The sequence below is a fragment of the Telmatherina bonti genome (genome assembly GCF_933228915.1).
Source record: "Telmatherina bonti genome assembly, chromosome: 1".
NCBI classification, from domain to species: Eukaryota; Metazoa; Chordata; class Actinopteri; order Atheriniformes; family Telmatherinidae; genus Telmatherina; species Telmatherina bonti.
The window spans coordinates 25,477,106-25,504,605 of record NC_136619.1 but is presented as its reverse complement, the minus strand read 5'-3'; the positions used below and the strand labels follow the sequence as shown (position 1 = coordinate 25,504,605).

General features: G+C 36.5%; 3 protein-coding genes across 4 annotated transcripts; all 3 read right to left on the bottom strand.

Annotated features, from left to right (window-relative positions):
* Positions 1–2,701: 2,701 nt before the first annotated feature.
* On the bottom strand, positions 2,702–3,781 carry clec3a (C-type lectin domain family 3, member A; the record flags this gene model as incomplete). Its single annotated transcript, XM_079241544.1, has 3 exons — positions 2,702–3,135; positions 3,495–3,587; positions 3,676–3,781. 3 exons carry the CDS (start codon positions 3,779–3,781, stop codon positions 2,738–2,740), a joined length of 597 nt encoding a protein of 198 aa, XP_079097670.1. The 3' UTR covers positions 2,702–2,737.
* A 4,817-nt stretch (positions 3,782–8,598) lies between these two features.
* On the bottom strand, positions 8,599–21,660 carry vat1l (vesicle amine transport 1-like; the record flags this gene model as incomplete). The annotated part of the gene is made up of 9 exons (XM_079241416.1): positions 8,599–8,697; positions 9,716–9,799; positions 16,158–16,352; positions 16,480–16,535; positions 17,023–17,126; positions 19,962–20,104; positions 20,350–20,565; positions 20,758–20,887; positions 21,443–21,660. 9 exons carry the CDS (start codon positions 21,658–21,660, stop codon positions 8,599–8,601), a joined length of 1,245 nt encoding a protein of 414 aa, XP_079097542.1.
* A 2,103-nt stretch (positions 21,661–23,763) lies between these two features.
* bola3 (bolA family member 3) lies at positions 23,764–26,408 on the bottom strand. 2 transcript variants are annotated; one of them, XM_079245960.1, is made up of 4 exons: positions 26,270–26,408; positions 26,040–26,163; positions 24,792–24,880; positions 23,764–24,321 (listed from the first exon to the last, which is right to left on the bottom strand). In XM_079245960.1, the coding sequence occupies exons 1-4, from the start codon at positions 26,318–26,320 to the stop codon at positions 24,256–24,258; spliced, it is 330 nt and encodes a 109-aa protein (XP_079102086.1). In that variant the 5' UTR covers positions 26,321–26,408; the 3' UTR covers positions 23,764–24,255. The 2 variants fall into 2 exon arrangements, with proteins under 2 accessions (XP_079102086.1, XP_079102087.1); XM_079245961.1 differs by having other exon boundaries at positions 26,040–26,159.
* Positions 26,409–27,500: the final 1,092 nt, after the last annotated feature.

Here is a 27,500-nt window from a genome sequence, read left to right as displayed (position 1 = left end):
CAAGGGGGCTGCCAGGAATTTTGGGCCCCTATGAAAGACAATGAAAGACCGTAAATTTTAGATTTTTGTTTTTGCTTCAAGCTGATAAAAAATAGCTTTTCATCGGAATAATAAAGATCTAGGATCTTGTTTAACCTTTTATGGGGCAAGTGACCATTTTTGATCACTTTGTTTCCTTTCATATTCAGCATAAAACTTTTTGTTGTTGTTGTTGGTAATGTAACAACAGAATATAGGTCTTGGTTCATACCAGAAGGATAATTTTAGATTAAAATATTTAATTTGAGGTTATTTCTTTGACTGCCCTATAAAGGGTTAAATCACAGTGCATACATGTAACTAGGTTTATCAGTTTATATTACAGCTATATGTTATTACAACCAGAATTCAGAAAGATGCTGCTGTCGGGTTAGCTGCTATCACTAGCCGCTAATGTTTTTTTTAGCATGGAGACTACTGGCCTCGCCCCCCTTCCGACTCCGGACTTCGAGCGATCAATCAGCGAGCACCTAATGAACATTATTTTAATCCATATCCAGGTTGGTGAAAATCTCGCGTGAATTTTCGCGAGAAAATGTTTATTATAAATAAAGTGTCAGAAAAAGCACTTTTATCATTTTTGTTGTTTAATAAGTTTTTAAACAGTTATTCAAAAACCATTAGAGGACAGTGGGTACATGAAAAGACCAGGTTATGACACTAATATTAATGGCTTATCAGTTTATATTACAGCTATATTTTATTACAACCTTTGAAAAAATGAAGGTTTAATGATTTTCTTATATAGTTTATACATCTTTTTGGGTCCCTATTAAGTCGTGGGGCCCTCAGAATCTTCCTAACTCCCCCCCTCCCTATATGGCGCCTCTGCTTACCGTACAGCATTCATGATGAATTGCAGTCATGGGTTTCATCACTTGCAGATGTTCATAACCATTGCATTTAAGGCATGAAATTAGTACATATGATAAACATATAATTGCACATATGATCATATATTTGTTTTTGTTTCAGTTGCACTGTGCTACACTGAAGGCAGTTTTTGGCTTTGTGTTCATTGTGCTTTCTTCTTTCCATTGCAGGTAATTGACTTGCGTAAAGTCAGGTTACATAATCTCTCTTCTACCCCTACGGTCACATTCTGGGTGTATTTAATTTTCTAATTAAGATGCAAATCATAAAACAACAATAAAGCTTGATATGAATGTTACAGATAGCATTTGCTGCTGTAAAGCTTGTAAAGCTCATATTATCATCTTTTTAATTTGATTTTTGCGGGGTCACAATCATTGTGTTTTTTATGTAGTAGTGTAATTATGAAATATAATGACAATCCAGTGGCTGTCCTTGGATTACTGCATTCAGTCCACACAGAAGGACAGCAGTTATTCATTGAATTGCAAAATACTAATTTATGCCTAAGGTCTTGTAGTAATATCTTTCAGTAATGGTAATGCTACAGATATTAACAGTAGTTTTTATAGGTTTAAGTTCAACAAAGTTTAAATTCTACAAAAAGCCCTTTGAAAACTGAATATGTTTGTGGTCTCCATATAAACCAGTTAGCCAAAGCGGCATCCAAACTGGTGTGAAAGTTTCTTCTGTTTTTAAATCAGATTAAATGATCTCTACATAAGATGATTCTGTTTCTCTGAATAACTGATTTGGCACTTGTTAAATAAGTCTGACTTAAGTTGTGGAAGTCTCAAGTGCAAGACAGGCTTCAAAAATGCTCAAGTAGACTGGTAAATGTGGGGATATTTATCTAGTTTTGTATTACTTCATGTTTTCAGTCATTCTACATTCCTGTGTTTTGTGCCGTTTGCAACAACAGATCAGAGCAAACAGGGATGCATATTTCATATTGTTGCTTTGGAGCAGAAAAAGGTCAAGGTTTGATAACAGTGTCTTGCTCCATGTGTGCTTGCCCTGTCTATGTTTGTCCGTTTATTTTTGGTGTTCTGGATTTCCTGAGACATTTCAATGAAAGGTGAAGTGGAGACTAGAAACGAATACGTTGCATTTTTATATTTACATATTTATCTTTGGAAGTATTAGTGTAAGAGCTTAAGTTTAGTCTTAATAATATATTATGTATACATCCTTTTTTTAAAAAGTATTGCAGTAATTTTATTATAGGTTTCATGTTAAGATCAGTTTAAGATTCATCTCAGATTTATTGCAGAATGAGAGTTCGCCAGGTTTCAATAAAATCAGCTCTTTGGTGGTCAGCAGTGAAGAAGTAACATGGGAATCACTGTTGTTATAAAGAATAAAAAAACATATCAAAGTTGACAGATGGTCAAGGAATTTAAAAACAGCAAGGATGAAATGAAAACAAACTCATGTGAAGTTTTAGTTTACTTTATTTGCTCTTTGCAGAATTTGTCATATCACATATAACTGTCTGGAAGTGTGCCCTGCCACTCGCCTCTCGCTGGGATAGGCTACAGCTTCCCCCTAACCCCTAATTGGACTAAGCGATTTAGAAAATGACTGACTGACTGACTTGCTGTGTTGTCATCATCTGAGACTTTGATAATTACTTAAACATGAAGCTCTGGTATATTTCATAACCAGGAAATCTAATGATAAATTATTCTTGTCTTCATCAAAGCTTATTTTAAACCTATACAGCATGTATTTCACATGCTCCCTGTCATGAATGGATAACACGTTTTTCTAGTTTTAATCCGTTCAAGCTGCATAAATGCACATCTAACAATCAGCAACCCACTCAGGGAATGACATATTCACAGACGTACTTCTTTAGGCTGCGGCACACCTCATCATACCACTTTCCTTGTGCAGCCACTGAAAGAACAACACAGCTTTCCCTCTTCGATCCTGTAGGCTGCCCCATGGAGTGATCCCAGTTTAAAAAGCTGACAGGCTGGCTGTTGACATCAACATATTGGCCTTCTTTCACAATGTCTGCTACACCAATCCAGAAATCTTTGGATCCTGGGGAACTCCTCTTTGCATAGTCTCTCAGCTCATTGTTTTCCAGCATGTCTCGTGGTGTTGCAAGAGTTCCTCCCTGAGCAATGCAGTCTTCATTTGCCTCATGGTAATGTTTAGGTTCATCAATTGTTAGATAACACTTCTTGTGAGCTTTGATGCCCCGGAGACACACTGAAAACATAAAGTATTTAATTTCACAGTTAACTATTTTTCCGTAACATAAAACTTTTCCAAAATGTGTTATAACTGTATTACTATCACCCAAGGTGCACTTCAGCCTGATAACTTAATCCAATGCATGAGTGCTGCTGCCCTCTACTGGTGACTTTTCTTACCCAAACGTTTAAAATCTGTTTATAATGGAATCAGTTATCCCCAGTCTTGGATGAGATAGCAGTGATAACAACATCAATGATTAACCAGTTTCAAGTGATTTGTTTCCTCAATCATTTTAACAAGCACACGGAAATTTGCTGCCAGAAATGTGCAGTTATCCCTTCTCTCATTAATTTATATGGTGAGGGTATTACCTGTTTGCAATGCCTGCTTCTCTTTCAGTAAGGTCACCTCCTGCCACAGCTTCTCAAGCTGGGACTTCACATCATCATCTTCTGCAGCTGCACCTCAACAAAGAGGCAAGAAAAAAATGGGTCAGATGAACATTGATAAAGAGCACATTATCCTCAAACAGCATGGGATTTGTACAGCTACCTCCTGACTGCCGAGGGGACAAGACTTTCTTATTGCTTGATGGTCGGCTGCAGCAGAGCAAGGAGAAGCTGAGAACGAGGAAAACGGGCAGGGCCAGACGAGCCATGTCGGAGAGCAGCAGATGCTACAGTCCAGGACTCTGTAGCTAGTACAACTGTGAGAGGAAGCGAAAACACTGCAGGCTATAAACTGGCCCTCTGTATGCCTGTCTGGGTCCTCTCCCAGCATTGGCTCCGAGTCTGTTTGTTTTTGTCTTAACATCAGGAGGAGGTGAGGGTGGCAAAAGGGTGGAGGAAAATAATGACTTCCTTGTGTCTAGTTTATTTTTAGACAAATATTTACTTGGAACAAGGTGCACTAAGCAGTGTTCCCTTTCATTTCACAAACTAACTGGAAATGTATTGACTGCTTCACCTATATGGCGTTCTTTATTATTTCCCCATCACATGTCAGTTCTGGACACCCTAAATCACTCAGAAGAAAATTAATTTACAAATCAATAAACATATAAAAGTTTCATTCATTATGTTGGTTCATGAAAGGAAGGAATTATTGCTAATATTTCAACACAGCATACATATGTTGATGTCACATAGTTGTAACTTGATAGTTTTGTTCATTCTTGTTCACACACATAGTTGTATAATGTTAAAAAAATTAAGCTGGTATTAGACCCATGGAATTCCAGCTCCCAGGATTGGTCTAGGCAACGTTATTTATAGAGTGAGATGTTGTATACTGACAGGAGGAGGGGAGAGCCGAATACAAAACAAAACCCCTGGGCACACGGGGCTCAATATAGCCATGTACCTTCTCAAAACCAGCTCATACATATTCTCCTATTTTTTGAGTCGGACTTAAATTGTCCTGCTTTTAATTAATACAAGATCAGAAGTTAAGTTCAAACCCTTCTGGTGCAAATGCTCCAACAAGGTCACTCAGTAACATGCCACTCAAACTAAATCAGCCTTTTTTTTTTTTTTTATTGCAGAACACACATATGATCTTTTGAAGATGTAATTTTCCAGCAAATACTAAAAAAAAAAATTCCAATATAATTTTTGTCCTGCTTTACACAGTATCTTTCTGTTCAGTCAAGACTCTGAATTGTATTAGGTCCAAATTCCACCATGAATAAAAATCTGTTTTAGCACATTCTTGTGTGCAGTTTCAGTGCAAGCTCTGTGAGTGTTGCTGTTTTTCTATTTTAAGGTAGCTGTGTTGCTGAACTAGCACCACAACCTGAACACAAGGTGAGGCAAACAACTAATTTACACTTAGTTCTGCTTTCATATATGATTCACATTGAAGACACATCAGACATAGCTGTTCAAATAAAATGCTGCTTTTAGCAGCTTTGCTAACTGGTGATACAGACTGGAAGCTTGGAAACATCATGGTGAAGGTTTATTGTTCAACAAAAGTGAGGTCTCAGTCATTTACTTTCTGTTACACAAAAACACCCAAACACATATCAGTATAATTCAAAATTATATACTTACTCTGGAACAGGATAAAGAGTTTAATAATGTCCAAACTTTGAAACTTAATATGCAGCACAATATATGGTATACAAGAGGAGGTTTTCCTGTTGTTAACTTTGATTTAAATCTTGGTAAAATCGTTATTCTCTATAAATGTGAAAGGTCAGTTTTGCTTCAGAGAGGAAATTAAAGCTGCAACGTTTTCATTGAAAATAAACAAAATCAAAAGACAATGACAGTGTAATTTGCTGATAAATTTATTCAAGTAAACTGAGCCGTGCTCAAAGAAAGTACACAACAAAAACTGTGACAAAAATATACAACCACAGGTAAACCATAGTTTGAAAGGAAGTTTGTGAATACACTACATTTTTAAACTGTTTCACACATTTTGCTTTTTCTCTTACAAGGCAACATGAATGCACACACTGAAAAACACACACATTCTCCCTCACACATTAAAACAAACCTGACATTAAAGACATCAAAATTGACATGTATGTCTTAAGCATCTATAAGTCTTTCTATTTTCCAAACCAGGAAATAAAAAACAATACTGGAACAATTAACACCATCTCCACACATTATCACTCACCTTCAATGCCTAAAGAGTTCCTTCTGTTAGTTTTGTTGTTGCAAAGGTGATATATTTATTTAGCTTGAACAGCACTGTTACAAAGCATTGACTTCTTATATTTATTCAATAAAACTGGCAAAATACGAATTGAAATCCTCTCTGTGTGTAAGTATAAATAACCCAGAGAATCTTCCAATAAAAAACAAACTAATTAAGCAAATCTGAGTGCAAGGGGAAAATTAAATATGTGCCATTAGTTTGGTCATCTGGATTTGAACACTGGCAGGCAAGTTGCCGCTTCTCCATTAATTAAAACAGTGTTCTTCAAATCTATTCTCGTGTTCCTTTACATACAAATTCACTGTAAAAATAAAACATCTCAAAGTCTTATGGCACTTTTGATGAGAGGCACCAGCAACCGAAATGACTTTGGTCTTACAAGCAAAACAGAAACTTCTCAGAAATTTAACTGCAGTCTTTCTAGCTACTAAAATTCAACAGCATCACTCTGTCTCTTACATTTAGATACTGTCTGTAATATTCAACCTTTCAGTGCTAGATTAACTAACTTAATCTAACATTGTGTTTTTCTGTATTTCCTGTGTTGTAATAGATAAAAAAGAGTGCAGGGGTCATCTGTGGTATCACAAAACCTACCTCTTACAAATTATATGATTAGTAGGGGAGAATTAGTTTAATAGCATGTGCATCAACTAAAATCTCAATCAAAAATGTATTAGTTAGATGTGGACTTTACATACATACAGAATCTGAATAATTAAACACTCATATGAAGTTGAAAAGGCACTGGTGATCCTAAAAGTCTCTTATGGGTTTTAAAATTGTATACAGGGTCTTCCTACCTCTCCTGTTTACCACGTTACTGTAACACTCCTTTACTCACTTGGTGAGAAGTATTAACACACAAACCAGGATCATTATCTTTATCAAACTTCTTTCAGTAGTTTGCTTTGTTTTCGGTGTTGTTGCAGCAGAAAGATGAAAAGTAAATTCTACTTTACTGTTAACATACATTTCTTGGCCCTGCCCAAAAAAGTCACCGCCTGGATTTAAGTAAGCAAGTTGGCTAACTGGATAATTATCGCACGGGTGATTATTTTTCTCCTGGCAACAAGTTATTTAATGCCAATGAATTCTCAGAGGGGCTGCACGGTGGCGCAGTGGTTAGCACTGTGGCCTCACAGCAAGAAGGTCGCTGGTTTGGTCAGTGGCCTTTCTGTGTGGAGTTTGCATGTTCTCCCCGTGTATGCGTGGGTTCTCTCCGGGTACTCCGGCTTCCTCCCACCTTCCAAAACACACGCATGATAGGTTAATTGGTCACTCTCAATTGCCCCTAGGAGTGAGTGTGAGCGTGAGTGGTTGTTCTTCTCTCTGTGTGGCCCTGCGATGGACTGGCGAGCTGTCCAGGGTGTACCCTGCCTGTCGCCCAAAGCCGGCTGGGATAGGCTCCAGCTTCCCCGCGACCCTGAATTGGAATAAGCGGTTCGGAAAATGAATGAATGAATGAATGAATTCTCAGAGAAGCTTCTCATTTCTTAAACAACTATGTGGAAAGACACATCCTGTGGTTGTGGAAAAGATGTTTGCCTATTTTAAGAAGGGGCAAATCATTAGTATCAAGCATAAGAAACATCTAAGGAGATCGCAGAAACTACCAAAACTGGGTTAAGAACTGTCCAATGCATTATTAAAAATTGGAAGGATAGTGTGGAAGAAATGTAGTCAGAAAAATAAAACCTGAATGATCATGATTGGCATTCATTTTAACGCTTGGTCAACTCAAATCAAAGAAAAACCACAGTAGATCTCAGGACTGTTTAATATATAAAGTAAGAACATTGCATGCACCATGCAAAATGAACAGAAGGGATTGCTACTAAACAGTGTAGCCTTAGGAAAACCACTAGTCACAGTGAGAATAACTGGAGAAAAAGGCTTCAGTTTTCTGGGGGGTATAAATATTATACTCCGGAGCAAAGGAAAAAGGTCATGTGGTTTGATTAGTCAAAATTGATCCTGATCCAAAGAGGTGGTGCTTCCTACTATACAAACCATGGAAGTAGTGCTACAATTTGGGGTTCCTGCAGTTGGTTCAGCAACATTACGTCCCCAAAGTATGAGATCAGCTGACTACCTGAACATGCTTAATGACCAGGTTATTCCATCAATGGATTTTTTTCTTCCCTAATGGCACGAGCATATTCCTAGATGGCAATGCCAGGACTTAACCTGTTAAGAATCTTTGGGATGTGCTGGAAAAGGTTTTGCACAGTGGTCAAATGCTCACATCTTCAATACAAGATCTTGGTGAAAATTTATGCAACACTGCATGGAAGTAAATCTTGTGATATTGCAGAAACTTATCAAAACAATGCCACTGCAAATGCATGCTGTAATCAAAGCTAAAGGTGGTTCAATGAGATACTGTGTGTGTAATCTTTTACTTACTGGTGACTTTTTTTGGGGGCCAGGCAGTGTATACTTGTTTAACTAAAGATAGTTATGAGTGCTTGTCATAAAGTGATCATAACAGGTCAGCAGATGCAGCTAAGTCTACAATGCACACAAACCTGTTCACATTTAATCATAATACAGAAAAGACTTTAACACTGGGCTCAAAATGGTACTTGCATGGACTGTTATTCTTAATTTCCCCTGTGTCTGATGCATCATCTGACAGGCAACAGTTAACAAACAACATACATATACTTTTTGTACATACATACATTCATGCATACACATATACAGCACATGCAGACATTCATACACACTTGTGTGGTTGTGTTCCTCTGTGGTGAATCTGTGCAGTCTCTAGATGTGTTACTGTGGTGTTTGCTGGCTCTAATGGATGAAAGGCATTCGCTCCTTGCTGTCATTATCTCCCTCGGGCTCCTCTTCTTCCTCTCCTGCTTCACTGGTCTCCGTGCTGTCGTTGGCCATCTAGTGGTAAAATAAATTTAGCAACCACTGAGCTACTCATACAGAAAAGGAGGGGTAAGAAATGTTAACTGGCATTAAGTGTCATCATCACATTTTAACCTAGTCTCAGCAGCTGTATGATGAGTCTACACTTTTCAAGCATCTGTTTCTTAAGTTAAATGTTGCGATCAACATGGAATCTACTGCTGTAAATATAAAAAAAATGATATTATCTGATTTCATAAAGCCCTGACATTACTTGAATATGTCAAATAAAACTATAATTTAAAACAGAAGTTGACATTTCTTTGGTATTGATCATTTGATTACAACCTGTTTTAATTAATAAAGTAATCGTAAACAAAATTTCCCTGAATATAACTATAGATTATGTTAACTGCAACCACAGAGCAGTAAGTTTTATATTAATATTATTTTATACATTTTGTACATACTTTCCTACACCAGTTTGAATTTGTGTTTTCTCTATGAATTTCAGCAATCTTCTGCTTTCGTAAATCAGGCAGCTGTGGTAATAAATGAACTGACTTTTGTTTATCTTATGTTGACACAAATAGTAAAATCGTACTGTAAATAGCACCTTTCTAAGCTGCTTAGTTTGGTATTGAAAGCATAAAATGATGTATTCGTGAAACATTATTTTATGCTTTAGTACAGAAGCGGGGAACTCTGGTTCTCGAGAGTTGCTGTCCTGCAGGTGTTGTGTGTTTCCTTGCTGTAACACAACTGATTCAAATCAATGGGTAATTAGCCAATTTGTGCAGAGTTTGATGTCCAGCTCTGCACAAGTCTGCTAATTAAATCTGATGGGTGTCAGGTGTGTTGCAGCCGGTAAACTCCCAACACTTGCAGGAATGTGGCTCCTGAGGACTGAAGTAAGCCAGCCCTGCTTTGTACATTAGAATATGACAAACTGCAAATTAGCATAAGTATATGAAAATGAATCCAGACAACTTTAATGTTTAAAAACATCTTAGACTGTTGCACAAGAAAAAGGAATTTGAAAATGTTCTTTTACCAGAGGGGTGGGAGACTTTTCAACATCCAAAATGAGTTTTCCCACATTGCCTCTGTCATGAATTCTCTGCATTGCTTCTTTTACCTGAAAATAAAATATAACATTTAAATTTGTTTTCAGCAACTTCTTCATTTGAATATACAAAAAATAATCAGCATGACATCTATTCTTCATTTAAAAATGAATCACTCAAAATTCACTTCTTTTTTTTGGATGATTTAGCTGCAAAATTTAGAATTTTCAAAAAATATTGTTTCATTCATACAGTAAGTGCATTTCATTCAAACCAACGCTGAGTAAAAATAGCTAAAAAAAAATGGATATTAAACTGCTTTGTGCTGCTAGGACATCTGTGTTTATCCAATATTGTTTAATAGTTTACAGCATGGTTGTAAACCATGGAGGTTTTCTAATGGTATTTCAAGAAACATACAAATTCTGTAAAACTTCATACATAAAATGTAGTAATGGAAATTTTTTACTGTCTTATGCCACAGTGCCTTTAACTTAAAACACCCAACAAAAAAACCTGTCTAGACACTTAAAAGATAGAAAAAAAATTATGTTGCTGTAAAAATTTCTCATGTTGGTTCAACACACAGAGACAGTTAAAAAATTTCCGGTTTTTGTTACTCTTTAGACAACTTTCTCAGAAAAGGTGCAACGTACCCTTTATCCTGACACTGTGTTGTAAGACTTAGTTTGTTGAACACATGCTTGTATTCATGCAGCAAGTTCTCTCTAAGCCCACCAATACATTGATTCACTATACCTTTGATCACAGGATAAATATACACTGTGCATCATAAATGTAATTTCTCTTTATTTAACATGATTGAAATCTTCCAAGCTTTTGTTTAAGATACTGTCCACTCTTATAAAGTTGTCAAGGGAGGTGGATCTTGCAAATCAAGTTAATATTCATTTTACAGAAGAGAAAAAACAAAAATCTTGTACAAAAATATTTGTCAACATCTATATTTCAGTCCTACTGAATAATAATGAATTACTTTCAATAACTGAATTCAACTCAAAATTACAAATTCAGTTCACATGGAGAACAAAATCAGCTAAAGCAGTCAAAAATGAGGAATGTAACAAGTCCAATTACCATTTACTTTAACAGCTCTAAAAGTTGAGCAAGTCCTGCAGACTTGGCACAGAGGTAATGAGTATTAATCAGTTTTAACCATTAGTCAGCACAAAACATACCTGACATCAACTTTTATAGGTGTCTATGGATGATATCCATCCAAAAAAATACTCACTTGTTCTTTAAAATGTAACTTTAACTTTGCTTTGAAACAGCATAAAAACGAACCTGGTAAATATTCTAAACAAATTCAAGCTGTATTTGAGATAAATTGCTGTGAAAACATCAAAGAACATATGCAGCAACTCAGAATGTCTGACTCCTCCATGCATGGATCATTCACTTTCCAGCCAACTCTCTGCAGGATTTATGACTAGAATTGTCCTGACTGAAAGATGGCTTTCAGTCTGCCAACGCTAAGAGGAATATTCTGGCACAATAATGATCCACAGCATTCTGAGAAACCACAAAGAACATGAAAGTGAAACCTATGACCTTGCCAAATATGCTATTTACTTTGAATCCATAAAAACACCTTTGGGGTATTTTAGAGAAAAATGCAAGATATCTGGATATGTGCAAAACAGAGAGGCTGAAAAATGAAAGGATTCTGAAGAATGGCACAATATTGTGCACGCAAACAAAGGTTTAGTTTGTCATTGAAAACAAACATGAGTATGAGAAGTTTTTTTTTTTTAGTCAAAGATAAATATGCTTTTGAAAATGCCATCTTATCTATGGAGTTTTAACTGTGAGACATGTATATGTGAAATCTTAACTGAGAACAAATACCTCACAATTATTCCTAAGATGGTAAAATTCTGAATATTTTGATATACAAGTAAATTAATACATAAAATAACACAATATTAAAAAAAGAAGAAATATATATACCCAATGAATGCCACTGTAAGGCATGCAGAATACCATCAACATACAACACATCCAACCTTGATGGACTACAGCAGCAGAAGACCACACCAAAAGCTTCTCCTGTCTGCTATTAGCAGGAAACTGAGGCTCAAGTCCACACAAGCTCACCAAAATTTGTCAATGGAAGATTAAAAAAAAAATGTTTCTGGTGTGATTAGTCTCTATTTAAGCTGCGATGTTTAGATGGTATGGAAGGAATTTAGCCAAAAGATCCTGCCTTGTATCAATGGTTCAGCCTTATGGTGGTGTGATGGTGTGGGGAGTATATTGTTTTGGTTCACTCTGGGTCAGTATGGTGCCAAATGAGCATCATTAAAACCCCACAGCATACTTTATGACCACAGTACACACATCTTATGAGGGCTGCTTCCAGCAGGATAATGTACCATGTCATAGCAGAAACAGCTAATGTCTACATTAGAGCATTAAACAGTATAAAGTAGGGTGATTGTAGAAATTCCTGCGCACAACAGCTACTAGGATTTGATATGTTTTGTTTTCAAATTCAGCAAACTTTCACTCAGTGCTTCTGCTAGCTGAAAAATACTATACGTGTCAAATCTTTTCATCCTGGGTGATCGAGCCAAGTAACTGTCAGCTTAAAAAATAAAGAATCTGAGATTTGGTCCGTATCACAAGTCAACTGTAGCCTGATTGCTAAAAGCAAAGTGGTGCAAAAAGGTCACCTACAATCAGGATTTTTCTACACATACTGTGTTCCACCATCAATCTGTTGTTATGAGCGGCATACCAAAGCATCAGTGATCATAAGACAGGGTTAAAATGGTTTACATATGTATGAAAATTTTAAAGGGGTCCTATTATGGTATTTCAAGTTTTCTGAGCTTTCTACAGTGTTACAGTGTTGAATCCTCATCAGACATGTGAACGGCACCGTTTTTTATCACCTAAACGCATGTTTGAGTTTGAGTTTGAGTTCCAGCAAGCTCTCCGTTCGGTTTCCATGGCGACGAAAAACGCGTCGTTTTAGAGAGTTTTTTCTACTTCGAAATACTTGTGATGTCCCGGGGGATAAGGTTTGGTGATTGGTTACCTTCTACTGGTTAACAAGGGCATGTACAAATACATCAGGCGGGTGGAAAACATCGGATAAAGTTATTTCCAACGATGGCTGGTGAGTTTACCAAAGAGAGACATCCTGCTGCATTCGTTGCTGTGGGTTACTGTTATCCACTTCGTTTTCAGGGTCTGATTCAGGTTCCAACATGTAGGGCTGTATGCTATGTGTTGACATTGTATTTTGTTTTTTTATTGAGTTCATATTAGTCTAATCCTTCTGTTAATGAGATGTTACAATGACGGCGAAAGCAGTTGCGGTGCGCACTCCCAATGTAGTGCAGTAGCGGGAGGCGGGGCTTAATGCGGAAGAGTCTCAATCCACTTGTTTTGCCCACAGGCTGATCTGACAGCCTACGGAGAGGGTCGGTCTGAAGTAAATAAAGCGATTTGTGACAATAACTCGATCAATCCCAGCCCTACTGGGCTCAGAAATAAAAATAAATTAGCCTAAAATGCACATAATAGTTCCACTTTAAATATCCAATCACGGGTGACAAGAATTCTGCACGCAGAATGTATCAGTATATTTTTTTCTGTGGAACACCTGTATTTGCTAACATGCCCAAAAGTTATGAAAGTTTAATCTACAAGATTATCTAACATAGGCTGTAGTAAGAAGTCAAACCTTTGCTTTATTTATGAACAATTTTCTGGTGAAATAAGTGTTTTCCTCCACATGAGCCAGAATAACAGGGAGCTTTCTGCCAATGATGATCAAATAAATCCTTTTTTTCCAGTTAGGAATTTAAAAAGCATGAAAGATTTTTTTCGGGGGGTAATTCTGGTTTAACTCTAAACATACTCTAAATGAATCTCTGCATCTAACAATAAACCTGAAGTTCAACTCTGCACATGTTAACATCCGTGCAACTCATTAAAAGAACATTTCTGACACCACAATAAAGGCCATGTTTTGTTTTCTCATTACAGTCCACACAGACATAACTGAATGTGTGCCTCTTTGTCTAAAAACCATTGTGTCACAAGCATTCGGCTGTTAAAAGAAATGGAAAACAAGCCAAGAGCAGAATTGGGTCAGAAACTTTTCCAGCACTTTGCTGCTCGGAAGCAACTTTTTCAAAGAAGGGATTAGTGCCACAAATATTTAAGGACTTACTTTTTGTCTACATTGATCACTAATCATTGATTTTGATTTGACTCACTTTTATTTTTCAGTATCAATAACAGCATTTACCTTGGGATCAAAAATAAAAGAAACTAATATTTTCAGAAAGCCTCTCACTATTCTGATCCATTCAAGCACCTAACACCCCCCCCCCATGTTTTAATCCAGAAGAAAAGTTGCCATGGTCAACCTGTAAACTAACACCCAATAAATTCTCTTTTCAGGCATATTAACAAGTGGAGGAGGACACCGCATCCCACGCCATCCTCCCCTCTAATGAGATTCTTCATGGGCAGTGGTTGCAGTGAATGGCCTGAACAACCTGCCAAAGTTGAATGACAACACCACATTGCACGTTTCCCATGAGAAAGAAAATGAGTACAGCAGATATTTCATCAACGTCTCCATCTTTTGTTTGCCCACTGATACAAAGTTCAAAATGACTTAATGAAGCTACGATTGATCTCTTGCATGTACAGCCTCTGATTATATCTTAATTTTTAAAGTACCTTTAGAAATGGACACACCTTCAATGAACACAGCTGCAACTTCTCATTTTATGTACAGTGACTGGAATGCTTTTTTTTCTGTCCAAGCAATATAGTTTAGTCCTTGCAGGCCCACACAGGTTCCTATCTTCCCCTGGTGCTCTACCTAATACTGATCCTACAAACAAACATAGGCAATCACAACAAGAGAAGCTCGGACAGGACCAGAGAGACGTGTTACACTGGTGCTGTCGAATTAATGAGCTGTGTGGGTCATGCTTGTTAATTACTTGTTCTTAATGTGTGGATGCTCATTTCTGGAATTTTCATTACAGTTTTTAGTTAAGCAAAGTATCTACAGGGAATGCAAAGAGCTTAATGCCCATGAAAGTAAAAGAAAGTTTTACTGACTGCCTCTTTGTGTGTGGATTTTAAGTAAATCTCATTTTTGAGACAATACTTCACTCAAGTGTGCTCAAACTAGTTTCATTTTTAAAAACCATAAATTTCCTATACATTATCTACCCTGGTTTTATATACATAAACATATATTAAAACATAACTTTATCACTTTAACCCTGTTCAAATTGAAAAGTTTGAAAAGACCTTCAGAAATGAGTTGGATTAGATGAGATTCAAACTTGGTTTAAATACTGCCAGAGATCTGGACATCTTAAAAATGTAATAATTTGTTTATCCTTTTTTATTGTGTTGTGGATCAACACGGTAAGCTACGAACTAGAGTGAGACTGTACTGTAAACCAGTGAGCCATTAACATTATGACCACCTGTTTAGAATTGAGTAACTCCTCTATCCTAATGCCACCAAATGAGCTCATGTCAGTCTGAACACAGACAGGAAAAATCTGTGGGTGTCCAGTGAGCTCTGAGAGTTTTTGGGTTTTTGTGGAATAAGTCTTCTTCCCACAGCGTGTTTCTGGGGACTCTGAAGACTGGCTTCAGGCTCTGCCAAACGTTTCGGTGCTTCATGAAAAAAAAGATTTTTGCAGGGATCTACTTCTATCCTGCTGAGCAAGGCTGCTACTGTGGCTAATGTAAACTTCAGTGATGCTTACTCTGAGAAGTGGCGCAGCTGAAAAAAACACAACCGCAAATACATCTATCCTACTTTTAGGTGAAGTTAATCTGAAAGATTTGACAGCATGTGCTTGTCGTTTTCTGGACAAACCTCTTGAAGAAAATGCTAATTTGATATTTTCCCTTAAATACTTAAATACTATTAATACACACTTATTTAATCTGATTTTATTGTTTTACTTGAAAAAACATCTGCAGCCAGGTTTTTTTTTGGTTTATTATTCAATTTAAGAATCACATTTATTAGTGGTTGTGTTTCCAGTTAACATGGGCCTTGCTATTGCCAGATAAATTGACACAATAAATAATGCCAGGGCCAGTAAATTCTCTTGCTTGGACATAAATGGTATTTTTCCATAGAAGCAATAAGCTTAACCAAGGCTTGTTGATAGTGTGCAATGAATACAAGACATTAAGACACAACCCACCCACCATCTGTGGGTCCAAACCCAGATGGCAGTGAGCCCCAGAAAGCAGCAGTGTCAAACAACAGGTTCTGTCCTTAAAAGGATATGTTTATATTAAATTATCTGAATTCTTTCCAAGTTTCTTGTGTCATTACATTCTAGAGGGACTTTTCTAAATTGATAATTTAATCATCTTTGATTACCCACAGTTTCTTACCTCTTCCAGAGCCCACAGGGAGTCGACTACAGGCTTTATCTTCTTTTGCTCATAGAGGCACAAGAGTTTGTCCATCACCGACTTCACAAGACCAGATCTCCCTTGTTTGAAGAGGAGGCTGAGGAGCGAAAACCCAGCTATGACTTTGTTCTCCTCATAAAGTTTAATAGGATTCACTTTCTCCACCTGCCACCACTGAAGAAAAACAAACCAGAGAGACATGTGAACACGCAGTGACTCATTTCTATATATCCTTCATGGAAATCATTGGACTGTTTTTTGTTTTTTCAAATATTGATGACAGACTGCATATCTGACTCACAGATTTTGCAAAGCTGAAGAAACTCTTTGTTTCCCCAGTTACCATATTGGATGCGCCTGAAAAAACAAAATTAAAAGGATTGCTGTATGCTGGACAGTGGCTGGTCAATAACAGGCAGTTATGGGAAAAAAGGATGATTGGTTGGCACCTCATACCCTTAGATTTGTGCAAACATGCTTTTGAACTTTATTCAGTAAAACTCTAACCAATGGATTCTACTGTTAATGCCCTTGTTTGATGCATGACACTTAAGTAATTAACAGATTTGATGAGAGTGGAAGTTGTGGATGATGTCTTTTTCATGAGAACCTTGTTACTTTGCAACCAGTTCTGCTGTAACACAGTTAATAATGCAAAAACAGTTTTAAAAAAATTTAGACTACAAAAGAAGAAACTTGCCTTCCTGTTAATAATATAGCTGTGTCTAGGAGACAGTTTAAGCAAAGAGAGGAAAGTTTGAGAATGCACTGCATATTTGGCTATTCACTAAAAAGAATGGTCGCATTGCTGTAACATCAAAATAAAGACGCATATCGTGGCTACCATAAAGGATGTAAGTTCCCAGAGGCTTCAGCAGACTCAGCCCTTTTCCTGTGTTCTCTCCACACAGGCAGTCCAGCACAATGTCCACTCCATCAGGAGAAATCCTATTGAGCAAAGAAAAAGTGACGTCAATTGTGAGACAGCTGCAAACAGTGATGAGAGTACCAAGCTGTTCTGTGTCAGTTCTGCTAAAGACTTGACAAACGTCTGTTGACTGTGTGAGCATAAATTAAATTAAGTCAAATCCAGCATGGTGGCTACAAGTCACAAGTTGTATCAGCTATGGGACCACTATGATTATCACAATAATTGTTTGTTCTCGTAAACACATCAAAAAGTGGCCCTGTGAAGAACTGCGAACCACTCCAAGGTGTACTCGCATCTCACCGGACAGCCTCACCCTGAACTGGACCAAGTGGGTATAGAAAAAGGATGCAGCTCATCATATGAAACCCAGTTGTTGCTTACTGGAGCAAAACTGTTGGGGTCATGTTTACTGGTGATTGTTTTCATGATTAAAAACATGTAGATTAACTTTTGTGAGGCTTGGTCTGAAGACTTCTGACACCAGCTTTGCTGACAATTAAAAAAAACATGTGTGGTCATTTTTGATGAAATCCAAGATGACCTGACCTTGAATCAATTTGGATCATTTTAGAAAAGCAGGCATATGACAAAAAAAAAACATAAACACAATAGCTTTACACAATGGTGATTGTGAAATGTTGCAAGTCAAGAAAATTTTCTTAAAGAATCAAGATATTCTCCAGCATATCATGTAGGTGCATAACACAGCTTTCCTACTTTGCCACAAAAATATCAAAACATGCAAAAGCATTATCTGTTTCCTGGAGATTCAGCTAATGGTCAACTAATTACAATGGAAAAATCCAACAATCTAATGTTTGTTACATTTTTCTTTATTAACTGAATACTTGTCTGATTAGTTAAAATGTCTCTATTACACACATTTCAGCTTAATTTATCTTAATATGCAAGTCCAGAAAGGCAAGAAATAATCAAGCATTTTTCATAAACTCCTTCATTCATTTTGTATTGATCCTCTCAGATCAGCCTCTGCCAGAAACAAGCGAACAGAGAAAGCTTTGTAACATGGCCTGCCGGCAGGCTGCTTCTGATTGGTCAACTGCCAGAAGATGTTATATTGAGCAATAAAGATGGGTGTGGCTTTCTTCTCGTGAATGAGCATAACCTAGAGAAGATGACCAATCACTGAGTCCCTGCCCGTCACTAAAATTTCAAAGTAGAAAAAACTCTCTAAAACCAATCGTTTCCATCACTATGGAAACCGAACATAGAGAGTGCTGGAAAACTGAAACTTGCGTTTGGGTGATATAAAACGGTGCTGCTCATATGTATGATGAGTATTCAACACTATCACACCATAGAAAGTTTAGAAAACTAGAAACAGCATAACAGACCCCTTTAAAGAAATATTTTTGGTAAAACAATTCATCACTTAACTGGCTTGCCATTTACAGGAAATTCATCAAATGAACTGTCAGTTTCAAGATAAAATAAGAAAAAGTGAAACGGTAATTCTACTTAATAGCCTCAATGTTTTTAGACTTTTGACAAACAATGAAGCAATATGAAGACTTTTTCTAATGAGTTGTAGGTTTTTGCTAATTTTTGCTTGTTTTAAAGCCATTTATTTATTTAGTGAATAACCACATGACCACAAGATTAATAAGTTAGCAGAAAAAGTACTTTATGCATTTCTGTGTTTCTAACAGTGAGCTGTAAACATAAAAAAGCTAAACAAATGGTGTGTCCATATATTAAGCTTGTGATTCATACTGTGGATCATCTCCATATTGGTCTAATAATGAATTCATATGGTATGAGCAGTCACTCTCTGGGGTACTACTGTCAGAAAAACTTGCTGTATGCAACCCGCATTTTTCTTCTGACTCTGTCTACAGATTTATTAAACAACAATTATTGGTGTTTTGCAGTGCCCACGATATTTCACACTGTGATGCAAAGTTTTTAGCCTTTGAGTTATCCCATGCTGAAGGAATCGGACAAAAATGTTTGTCATTATAAGACGCATGGAGTCTCAGGACCAGACATAAAAGAATGTAAGGCATGTTATGACTATAGCTCCTTACTTTCTGCCTTGTGAGTACCTGCTTGGCTGAACTGCCTGGTGGTCTTGTGATTCCCATGGTTTTTGCCTTTTGTAAAAAGGCTAATTTAATTGAACTTTGTGCTTGATCCTGGGAAGAATGTGTGGGCCACAGAGATGAAAAGCATAATCCACAACCGCTGCTGATATGTAGGCAGAAAGCGAGGAACATCAAATGCTAATGAGGCCTTTTGAATCTGTGAATTAGAATATGATATACCGTAATACGCCTATACATATGCTGAATCTACTTGTGCAGCAAATAATAGTAAAAGGAAAAAAGTTGGTAAAGCGGAGAAAGCCACATGATATTGGAGTCATTGTAAATATAATAAGCTTTTTTTAGGATATGATTTAAACGTAAAAGACTATCTGTAACATTTCTTTGCAGTGTAATACAGCTGACAACATGTTTGTAGACATGTAGGATATTAAGGTCTCACTGCTCAACCTTAATTGGTTCAGTTGTTCCACAAGCAGACCTCCACCCTACACAATGCTGCTGCTCTCTGAAATGAGCTGTGAGTTGCCATGGGGATCACGGCCACACAAGCCCAAATAAGGCAACCGGTAACATCTGCATCCTCCCAAAGCCCTCTGGCCTCGACAGTGTCCACGTTGTCACATCACCTAAAGTGTGAAACTGTCCACAACTACCTAGTAACGCCTTCAGCTTCACCCCTGACTAAACAAACAAACGCTGTCCAAATGCATAACAAGAAACCAAACACAGACTCCTCAACATCAAGTCATAATCGCAATACGTGATGATCCATGTCAAGCTTACTTTTTGATTTCTTGTATGTAGTCTGCATTTCTATCAAAGAGATGAGTCACAGAGTCTTTGATGGCCGCATGTTTGAAACAGGAAGCGATCCCAAACACAGTTATGTTAGGCACGGTGGAGCAGAGCTGAGCCACAGCTTGACCCTGAAAGTGATAACAGTTACAACTACTTATCAAAGTCTGAGAGCAAAGATATAAAGTCTGAATGTTTCACATCAAGCAACGGTATTACATGATAATCTTCCATTGGCTAAGAATGAGTTACAGCGGTGATTAATAGCCAGCCTGTACAGGATATCTTTCCTCTAAAAAACAATATCCACAATACAATTTGCAATTTAAATTAACTTTGCTGTGCAGTGCAGTAGTCTTACTAGAAATGTACTTACCACACCACCTCCAGCCGAATGTACCAACACTGACATCCCCTCTCGTAGATTGGCAACTTCAAAGAGCATCATGTACGCAGCCACAAAGTTCAGCGAGAATGCTGCTGCCTCTGCAAAAGTCATCTCATCTGGCATCCTGTAGACTAAATCCACTGGTGTGCAAACCACTTCTGCCCAGGCATTATAATTGACAAAAGCCATAACTCTGTCACCGATCTGAAAAAGACATATTGGGTGAGCAGGACAGCAAAGCAGACCTTCATGTGCCAAAAATCAAACATGAAGCAGAAGGGGAATGACATGAGGTAACTGCAATGTGTTTCTTATACTTACCTGAACAGTCTACATTTATCAGTGCCAGATTATGGTGTAAATTATTCACAGTTCACAATCTGTAATTTCATTTACCTCAAATCCCTTTGTGTTTTCACCCACTGACTCTACTATCCCACAGCACTCAAATCCAGGGACAACAGGGGGTTTTGGAGGATTATCAATAGTCCCCTGACGTACCATCAAATCCAGGAAATTCAACCCACTGCAACATAAAACAAAATTAACATTATAGTCAAGTGCTGAATGAAAGCATTTACCCAGTACTTTCTCTGATTACTGGTAGCTACTTAAAAGACGTGAATTTAATCTGAGCTGTTAAAAGATGTAGGGATAACCCAGTGCTATTCTTTTCATTATTATCAGCAGTGAGTCAGGCTAGTCCTCTGTGGATGCAAGGCCAGATTCTACAAATATTCTGCACTGAATAAAACAGAGTGTACTTTAATTTTACTAATGTGTTTACCAACACTGCCAAAGGCTTAGCTGCAATCTGAAATGAAACGTCATCAAACCTCGTTAAATGCTATTACAAAGCAAGTTTTTTCTTTCTTTTTTTTTTTATTTGAAATATGGTTGAAAAAGGCTAAAGGAGGTTTTTTTGTTGATTATGAACGATCTTCAGGCAGCCAAGCTTTTGCATGGAAAGGACCTGTAGCTTCATTCTCAATAAGATGCTTTTCAGTGGTCAGAGTTAGTTCAAGACAACGCAGTCGCAGTAAAGGCATAATAAACATGTCAGGGATAATCTCATACTTACCATGCTTTGACGCGGATCTTGACTTCACCATCCTGAGGCTCGGGCATTGCCTTTTTTCCTACCCTGAGTTTGTTGAGACCTCCGAAACCTGCCAGCATCACAGCTCGCATTTCTTTGGCGCTCCCAGGTGATTCCGCCGCGTTTACCTTTTCTTTCCCAGCATTTTTGTCAATCATGTATTCGGTTTCCTCGGTCATATCTGCTCCTTCTTTAGCCATGTCAGAGAGCAGCTACTCTCCGCTTCTGGTCGGGAGTGATGTGGCGTGCAGCTCGCACGCAGACAGGCGCCGTTACCCACAACAGAGTCTGCTGTCTCACTGTCTGCGGCTTGATTCAGTCAGAGGAGATTCTCACGATTAAAGTCTGAAATTAAACTTTATGTTTTTATTCAATTATTTATTAAATGGATAGATAGGATGATGAATCGTCCAAGAACTGTTTTCTATTAGAATAATGACGATAACAAAATCATTTTGTAGCTTATTAACCTGACTTGCAAGTCTGAATTAAAAAGTGTGCCATCTGCCGGCGGAAACTGTCCAAAACTTTGAAGCTGAATAATGAAACACGGCTTTTACTGTGCGAATATCCGCGACCCTCCTTAATACAAGTTAAAAAGAGAAAGTTCAAATCAGTTACTGAATGCGATTGTTGACGATGGTTAATTTATATATATAAAGAAGAAAAGCTGCGGAGTTACAAAGGAGGGGATGAACAGGAAGAGCTTTGATGTTGCCATGGATACGACGGGTTGTAGTTAAATTACTTGATATAAAATAACAGTAGCCTATATTTTTGTATGGGAATGTTGTAGTCGTACAGTTGCAAATTCATTTTCATCAATATTCATTGTTTTGTTTTGGTTTTTGGTTGTTTGTTTTAAATTAAGCTAGGGTGCATTTTTAAACAATTAAGCTAGCAGTCATCATTTGCCTTAAAATATTTCACTTTAGAAAGTTGTAATAAACTGTTTTATTATTTCATATCCAAAGCAATACATAAAGATAAGTAAACAGTAACAGTAATAAAAAAAAGGTATAAATTCTCTAAATTCTTTTTTATATCAGTTCATTTTAAAATCAAACACTTAAGAGTTTTTTTTTTTTAAATGACATTCAAAACATAGTTAAGTTTAAACTTTTTTGTAATTTATGGCAGCTGAGAGATGACAGATACTTTTGATCATCTTAGAAATGTTTGATTACCCAAGACTTAATCAAGTGTGGGTGGGGCAGTAAGTGAAGGGTATCAGACTCTCCAAAATTTGAGCTTGGGGAGATTGGAATGGTCTGCCTACATTTCTGGTCTGAACCCCACTCAACACTTCTGGGATCATCTTTGACATGCTGTTCATGCCAGCACAATCAACGCAGTCACAATGGCTGACTTGAAGTCTGGGATGTCAGCATTGCACAATGATATATAAAAATACAAGTCAAGTTTATTCATGTAGTGCATTAATATGACAAGCAAAACTCAATGTGCTTGAGCAACACAGCAATGCATCACATAAGCAACATGACTATGCTTAAAAAACACAATAAGAATAACACAAGTGGGATGTTAATATTTAGTTTTATTAAGATTTGGAATCAATTTAACAACTTCTACATGCATAGTTTTATGTGTAATAATTTTCAAATTAAGTTACTAAACTTTGATTTGGTTTTCACTGGTATGATTTTGGTCTTTATATGAGACTACCATCCTGTTGGGTAGGAATTCAGCAGCAATGCTTATGAAATAGAGTCCACAATAAGTATGATTGGTGTTCTCCACTCAGAACGGGTCTTTACCGTGTTCAGCCAAATTACATATACATTCAAACATGCCTTCTTTGTCAGGGAAATGTAAGATCCTTTGTAACCCAGAGAAATTAATAATCTGATCTATAAAACTAATCAGGTCAATTTCAGTTAGGAGTTTTAGGTGGATATTTAAAACTAATGATTCAGAAGTGAGTGGTGTCGTGAAGCCATAAAATGTGAGAAAAAAAACAAACATTGATTTTAATAGCTCTTTAATTTGAAAGATTTTATTAATTTGCCAATAATCTTTCCCCATCAAAATTTGAAATATTTTGATCGTTGTCACTAATTGAATATTGTATTTTTTTTCTCTCAACTTCCCTGTTTATTACATTTGAACATTTGTTAATTTGGACTGACAGTTTGATAAAGCAAGAATTTCGGATATCCAAGTGACACTTTCAGTATTTTCTTAATCTCAAAATAAGTTTTTGATTGGAAAAGTATTCCAACTAATAAACACCAGACTTTTTAATTCCAGTTTCTATTAAGAATGCATAAAGAACATAAAAACAAGGTTCAATGTATAATTTAATAATAGGAACCAATTTAAAACAGATGTGTAAAATAACAGAACCAAACAACTTATGGTCAAATTTTCAACAACAATGCAAACTAATGCTGTTTAAGCAGATTAATTCCCAGTTTAAAGCAAGGGTCTTTAGTTGTTCTTTCTCACTCATGAAAACTTGGTCGACTGCGCTCTAGAAAGCCTGTTTTACATTGCCATTACACCTGAGAAGACCCAAAATAGGGAAAAATCCTACAAGACTTAATGTAAAACTAACATTTTAAGTCATTTTGTGCGTATCACAGCCTTTACTGGTATTACATATTATGTAAGAGCAGAAGATATCTCGTAAGTTTGAACAAAATGAAAAAAAAAAAAAAGCTTACTGTGATGTGACATACAGTTCACATTATTTGTGCGTTAAATACTGCATTGTTGTACATTCATAATTTATCTGTGAACAACAGACCTCTTGAGGGTCAAAAGGTCTTTGTCTACTGTTTTGGGACGTCAGTAAATATTCGCAGACCATGCATTCCTTGAATCTCTTCCTTGAGTGCCTGTGGAAAACAAAACATAATAGGTACTTAATAGAAGACAGGTCCAATATAAAAGCCTCCTGAACTAGCGTCTCCATCTTCTTTAATAAATTCTATTTAATCCCTCACAAGTATGCCTCAGTGACTGATATGAACCATAGCACAACATAAGTGTAACTTTCAGAACAATTACTAGAATCTGTACATTATGTGATTATAACAATGTATTTGCATGTATAACAACACTTTATTAGCATTCTCACAGATATGCCTGGACATAGAACTTGTACAAATTTAAACTTTTATACATTTTCTTATGGAGGCACATTTGGGGAAAAAAACAAACTATATAGCTATCTTGCTAACTAAGCAATCCAAAAAGGACCCCAATCACTCTAGGAATTAAACAGTTTTGAAATTTTGAATATAATTCTACAAACATTTTTGGATTTGCAATTGTCTTGAGGTTGCACAATATAGATGAAAGTTACCTGATTTACTAGCTGATGTTGCTGAACAGTCCTTTTTCCTTTGAACTCATTGGATTCAATATGAATCTCATACATGGCCCCACAGCCACCTGAACACAGCACAGGATCACAAAACAACATTGTTAGTATATCTCAACCATCTTTTCAAACATAAATAATTTACTTTAAAATAACAAATTTGTCAGAACATAAGCAAAATGACCCCATAGATGATGAACAGACATTGAGATGGAACATGTTAGACTATAATAGTTTGATTAACTAAGAGCTGGATATATGGACATATCAGTGCCCATGGTATCCCATGGCATCAACAGGTTTCAATGCTAAATAAAATTAAAAATTTCTATTGCAGGGAAAAAAAACAAAAAAACAATTTAACTAGCTTTAGTTCAAGTTTTCTGGCACCGAGGTTGTCTGTCAGCATCCATATTGATCTTAAAATTGCTTAAATTCTTAGTAACTGAACAGCAGAGTTTCTTAAATTCAACTTTTAAATGTAAAGTCATTCACCACTTCAACAGTGAGCAACTCTGAGTTTTAATAGCTTAAAAAATTAATTAAAAACGGAAAGTAACTAAGCTTTGTAACTGGGTATGATTTACAGCAGGGCTAGTCAATTCAGTCCTGTAAGGGCCACTGTCCTGTAGGTTTTCTATGTACCCCTGCTCCAACACACCTGACTCAAATAAAATGGGCTCAAAGACTAATAAAACTCTGCACAATGACTTATCAATTTGAGTCAGGTGTACTGATGCAGGGATACATTAAAAACTTGCAGGACTGCAAGCTTGTAAGACAGAAATTATTAGCCCTGATTAACTGGCAATTTTTTTTTAATTAACTTGCTTTATAACTAATGATATAATTTGAATTTTAATTAGTTAATCTGAAACATTTTAATGATGAAAGATTAGGAAGAAAAAAAATACTTGTCTTTTTCTAATTCCTGTCATCGTAGTCCGTGATGTTATCCCAAATAACAAGTTTTACTAATCACACCAGAAGTGGCCCCTACTTAGTGGAACTCCCTTGTCTTAGCCTGAGATCAGCTGAGTCAGTGATCTCTTTTAAAAAGTAGCTTAAGACACATCTTTTTAATCTTGCTTTTATTTAGTTCTATGTTTTTTTCTTAATGTTTTATGTTGTTCTAAAGTTTTTAATGTTCTGTTGTGAAGTGCTTTGTGATTTCTATCTTGAAAGGCGCAGTATATAAACATTTACTGACTTACTTAGAACTACGTTTACCTGATATATCCACAACTTTAAGCGATGAAGCTGACGGAAACTTCTCTTTCAGGATTTTTGCAATGCGGATCTCTCCATCTGTTTGCGTGGACATGCATCTCTGCAGCGGACCAGCAAGAGCTACCTGAAGAGAGGCAGAATAGTGACAGCTTTGTACTTTAGCAAAAGGAAATCAGCACGCACCTAAGAATAACACCGAATTGCAGCATAACCGTGAAAATGATATGTACTTGATTACAGCGAAGTGCACGGAGAGCAGCGATCATAGTGTTGGTACACATGCACCTCGTAGCCTTGGAAATGAAACGTTACTTTATAGTTACAAAACCCACACTGGTCGCTTATGAAGGCATGTCCTGACAAGGGCTTCGTCTCTTTAAGATGACGTCAATCATCCGGGTTCTTAGAAACGAAAAGGGAGGGGGGAAAAAATATAAATTAAAAAAAAAAAAGAAAAGGGAGAAAAAAATGGTTTTATACACAGTCTATGATGTATACAGTCGTCCTCAAATTTGTTTATACCCTTTCCTCAAGAAAAAGGCTGAATTTATAAGTCACTCAAATAACTGGAGACTAAAAACGGAACTTTAACTAAAAAATTGCAAAAATATAATTTAGTGAAGACACTTAAGTTTTATTCAATTGGGTTGAAGAAAAAAACAAACAAACAAACGTATCGGGACTGGACCAAATACAGCACTTTTCTGATAAACAGTGGAACAAAATATCTGTCAACAGGTAAAGTAGTTTGAATGACTTGTACCTGACTGTAGTGGAAACATCAAACGATTGTTAAACAAAATATTAGTTTATTAGTGATGCAACACGTATTATTTGACCTAATTAGTTGTTTTTTGTTTTTTTAAAAAAAATATTTCTATTGAACCAGTTTTTTTTTTGTTTTTTGTTTTTTTTTTTAAATAGAGAATTTTATTAAAAAATTTTTAGTAGTACTTTTAGGACAATGCACCACCATGCTTGAAAATAAGCAGAAAGAAGACAAATTCTTATATTATCTAAAACTTTAGAAAAAAAAAAAAAAAGCACCAATAAATTGTCTTTCAATTTTCTTAACGATATTTAATAAAGAAAAAAAGAAATGGTCTTCTGCATATACATATAAATATATATATATATATATATATATATATATATATATATATATATATATATATATATATATATATATATATATATATATATATATGGTCATAATGACATAGCCTCCCAGTATTGATGGTTAGAACAAGTCTAATTTAGAAGCTTATCTCACTCTGCAGGTTTGGAGACCCTGCTGTAATGGAGGCAGGGAAACAATTAGAGGCTGTTGACAGTGAGCTGTGAACATTGTTAGCTTTGTTAGTTCCTTAAAGATTATGGGCAAATCGCAAAGCTGGGTGGCTGCTTTTGTCAGAGCTGCTGATGTCAGCACCCTTTAAAGACAAGATGCAACCAGAAAGT

What these genes read in the sequence shown, in the direction of transcription:
- bola3 (XM_079245960.1), bottom strand. Translation starts at nt 26,320, where the DNA reads ATGTGTACCAACACTATGATCGCTGCTCTCCGTGCACTTCGCTGTAAT. An exon ending in GTGCACTTCGCTGTAATCAA is followed by an intron (nt 26,164 to 26,269) that starts GTACATATCATT and finishes GCCTCTCTTCAG; the next exon opens with GTAGCTCTTGCTGGTCCGCT. An exon ending in AACATCAGCTAGTAAATCAG is followed by an intron (nt 24,322 to 24,791) that starts GTAACTTTCATC and finishes TGTTTTCCACAG; the next exon opens with GCACTCAAGGAAGAGATTCA.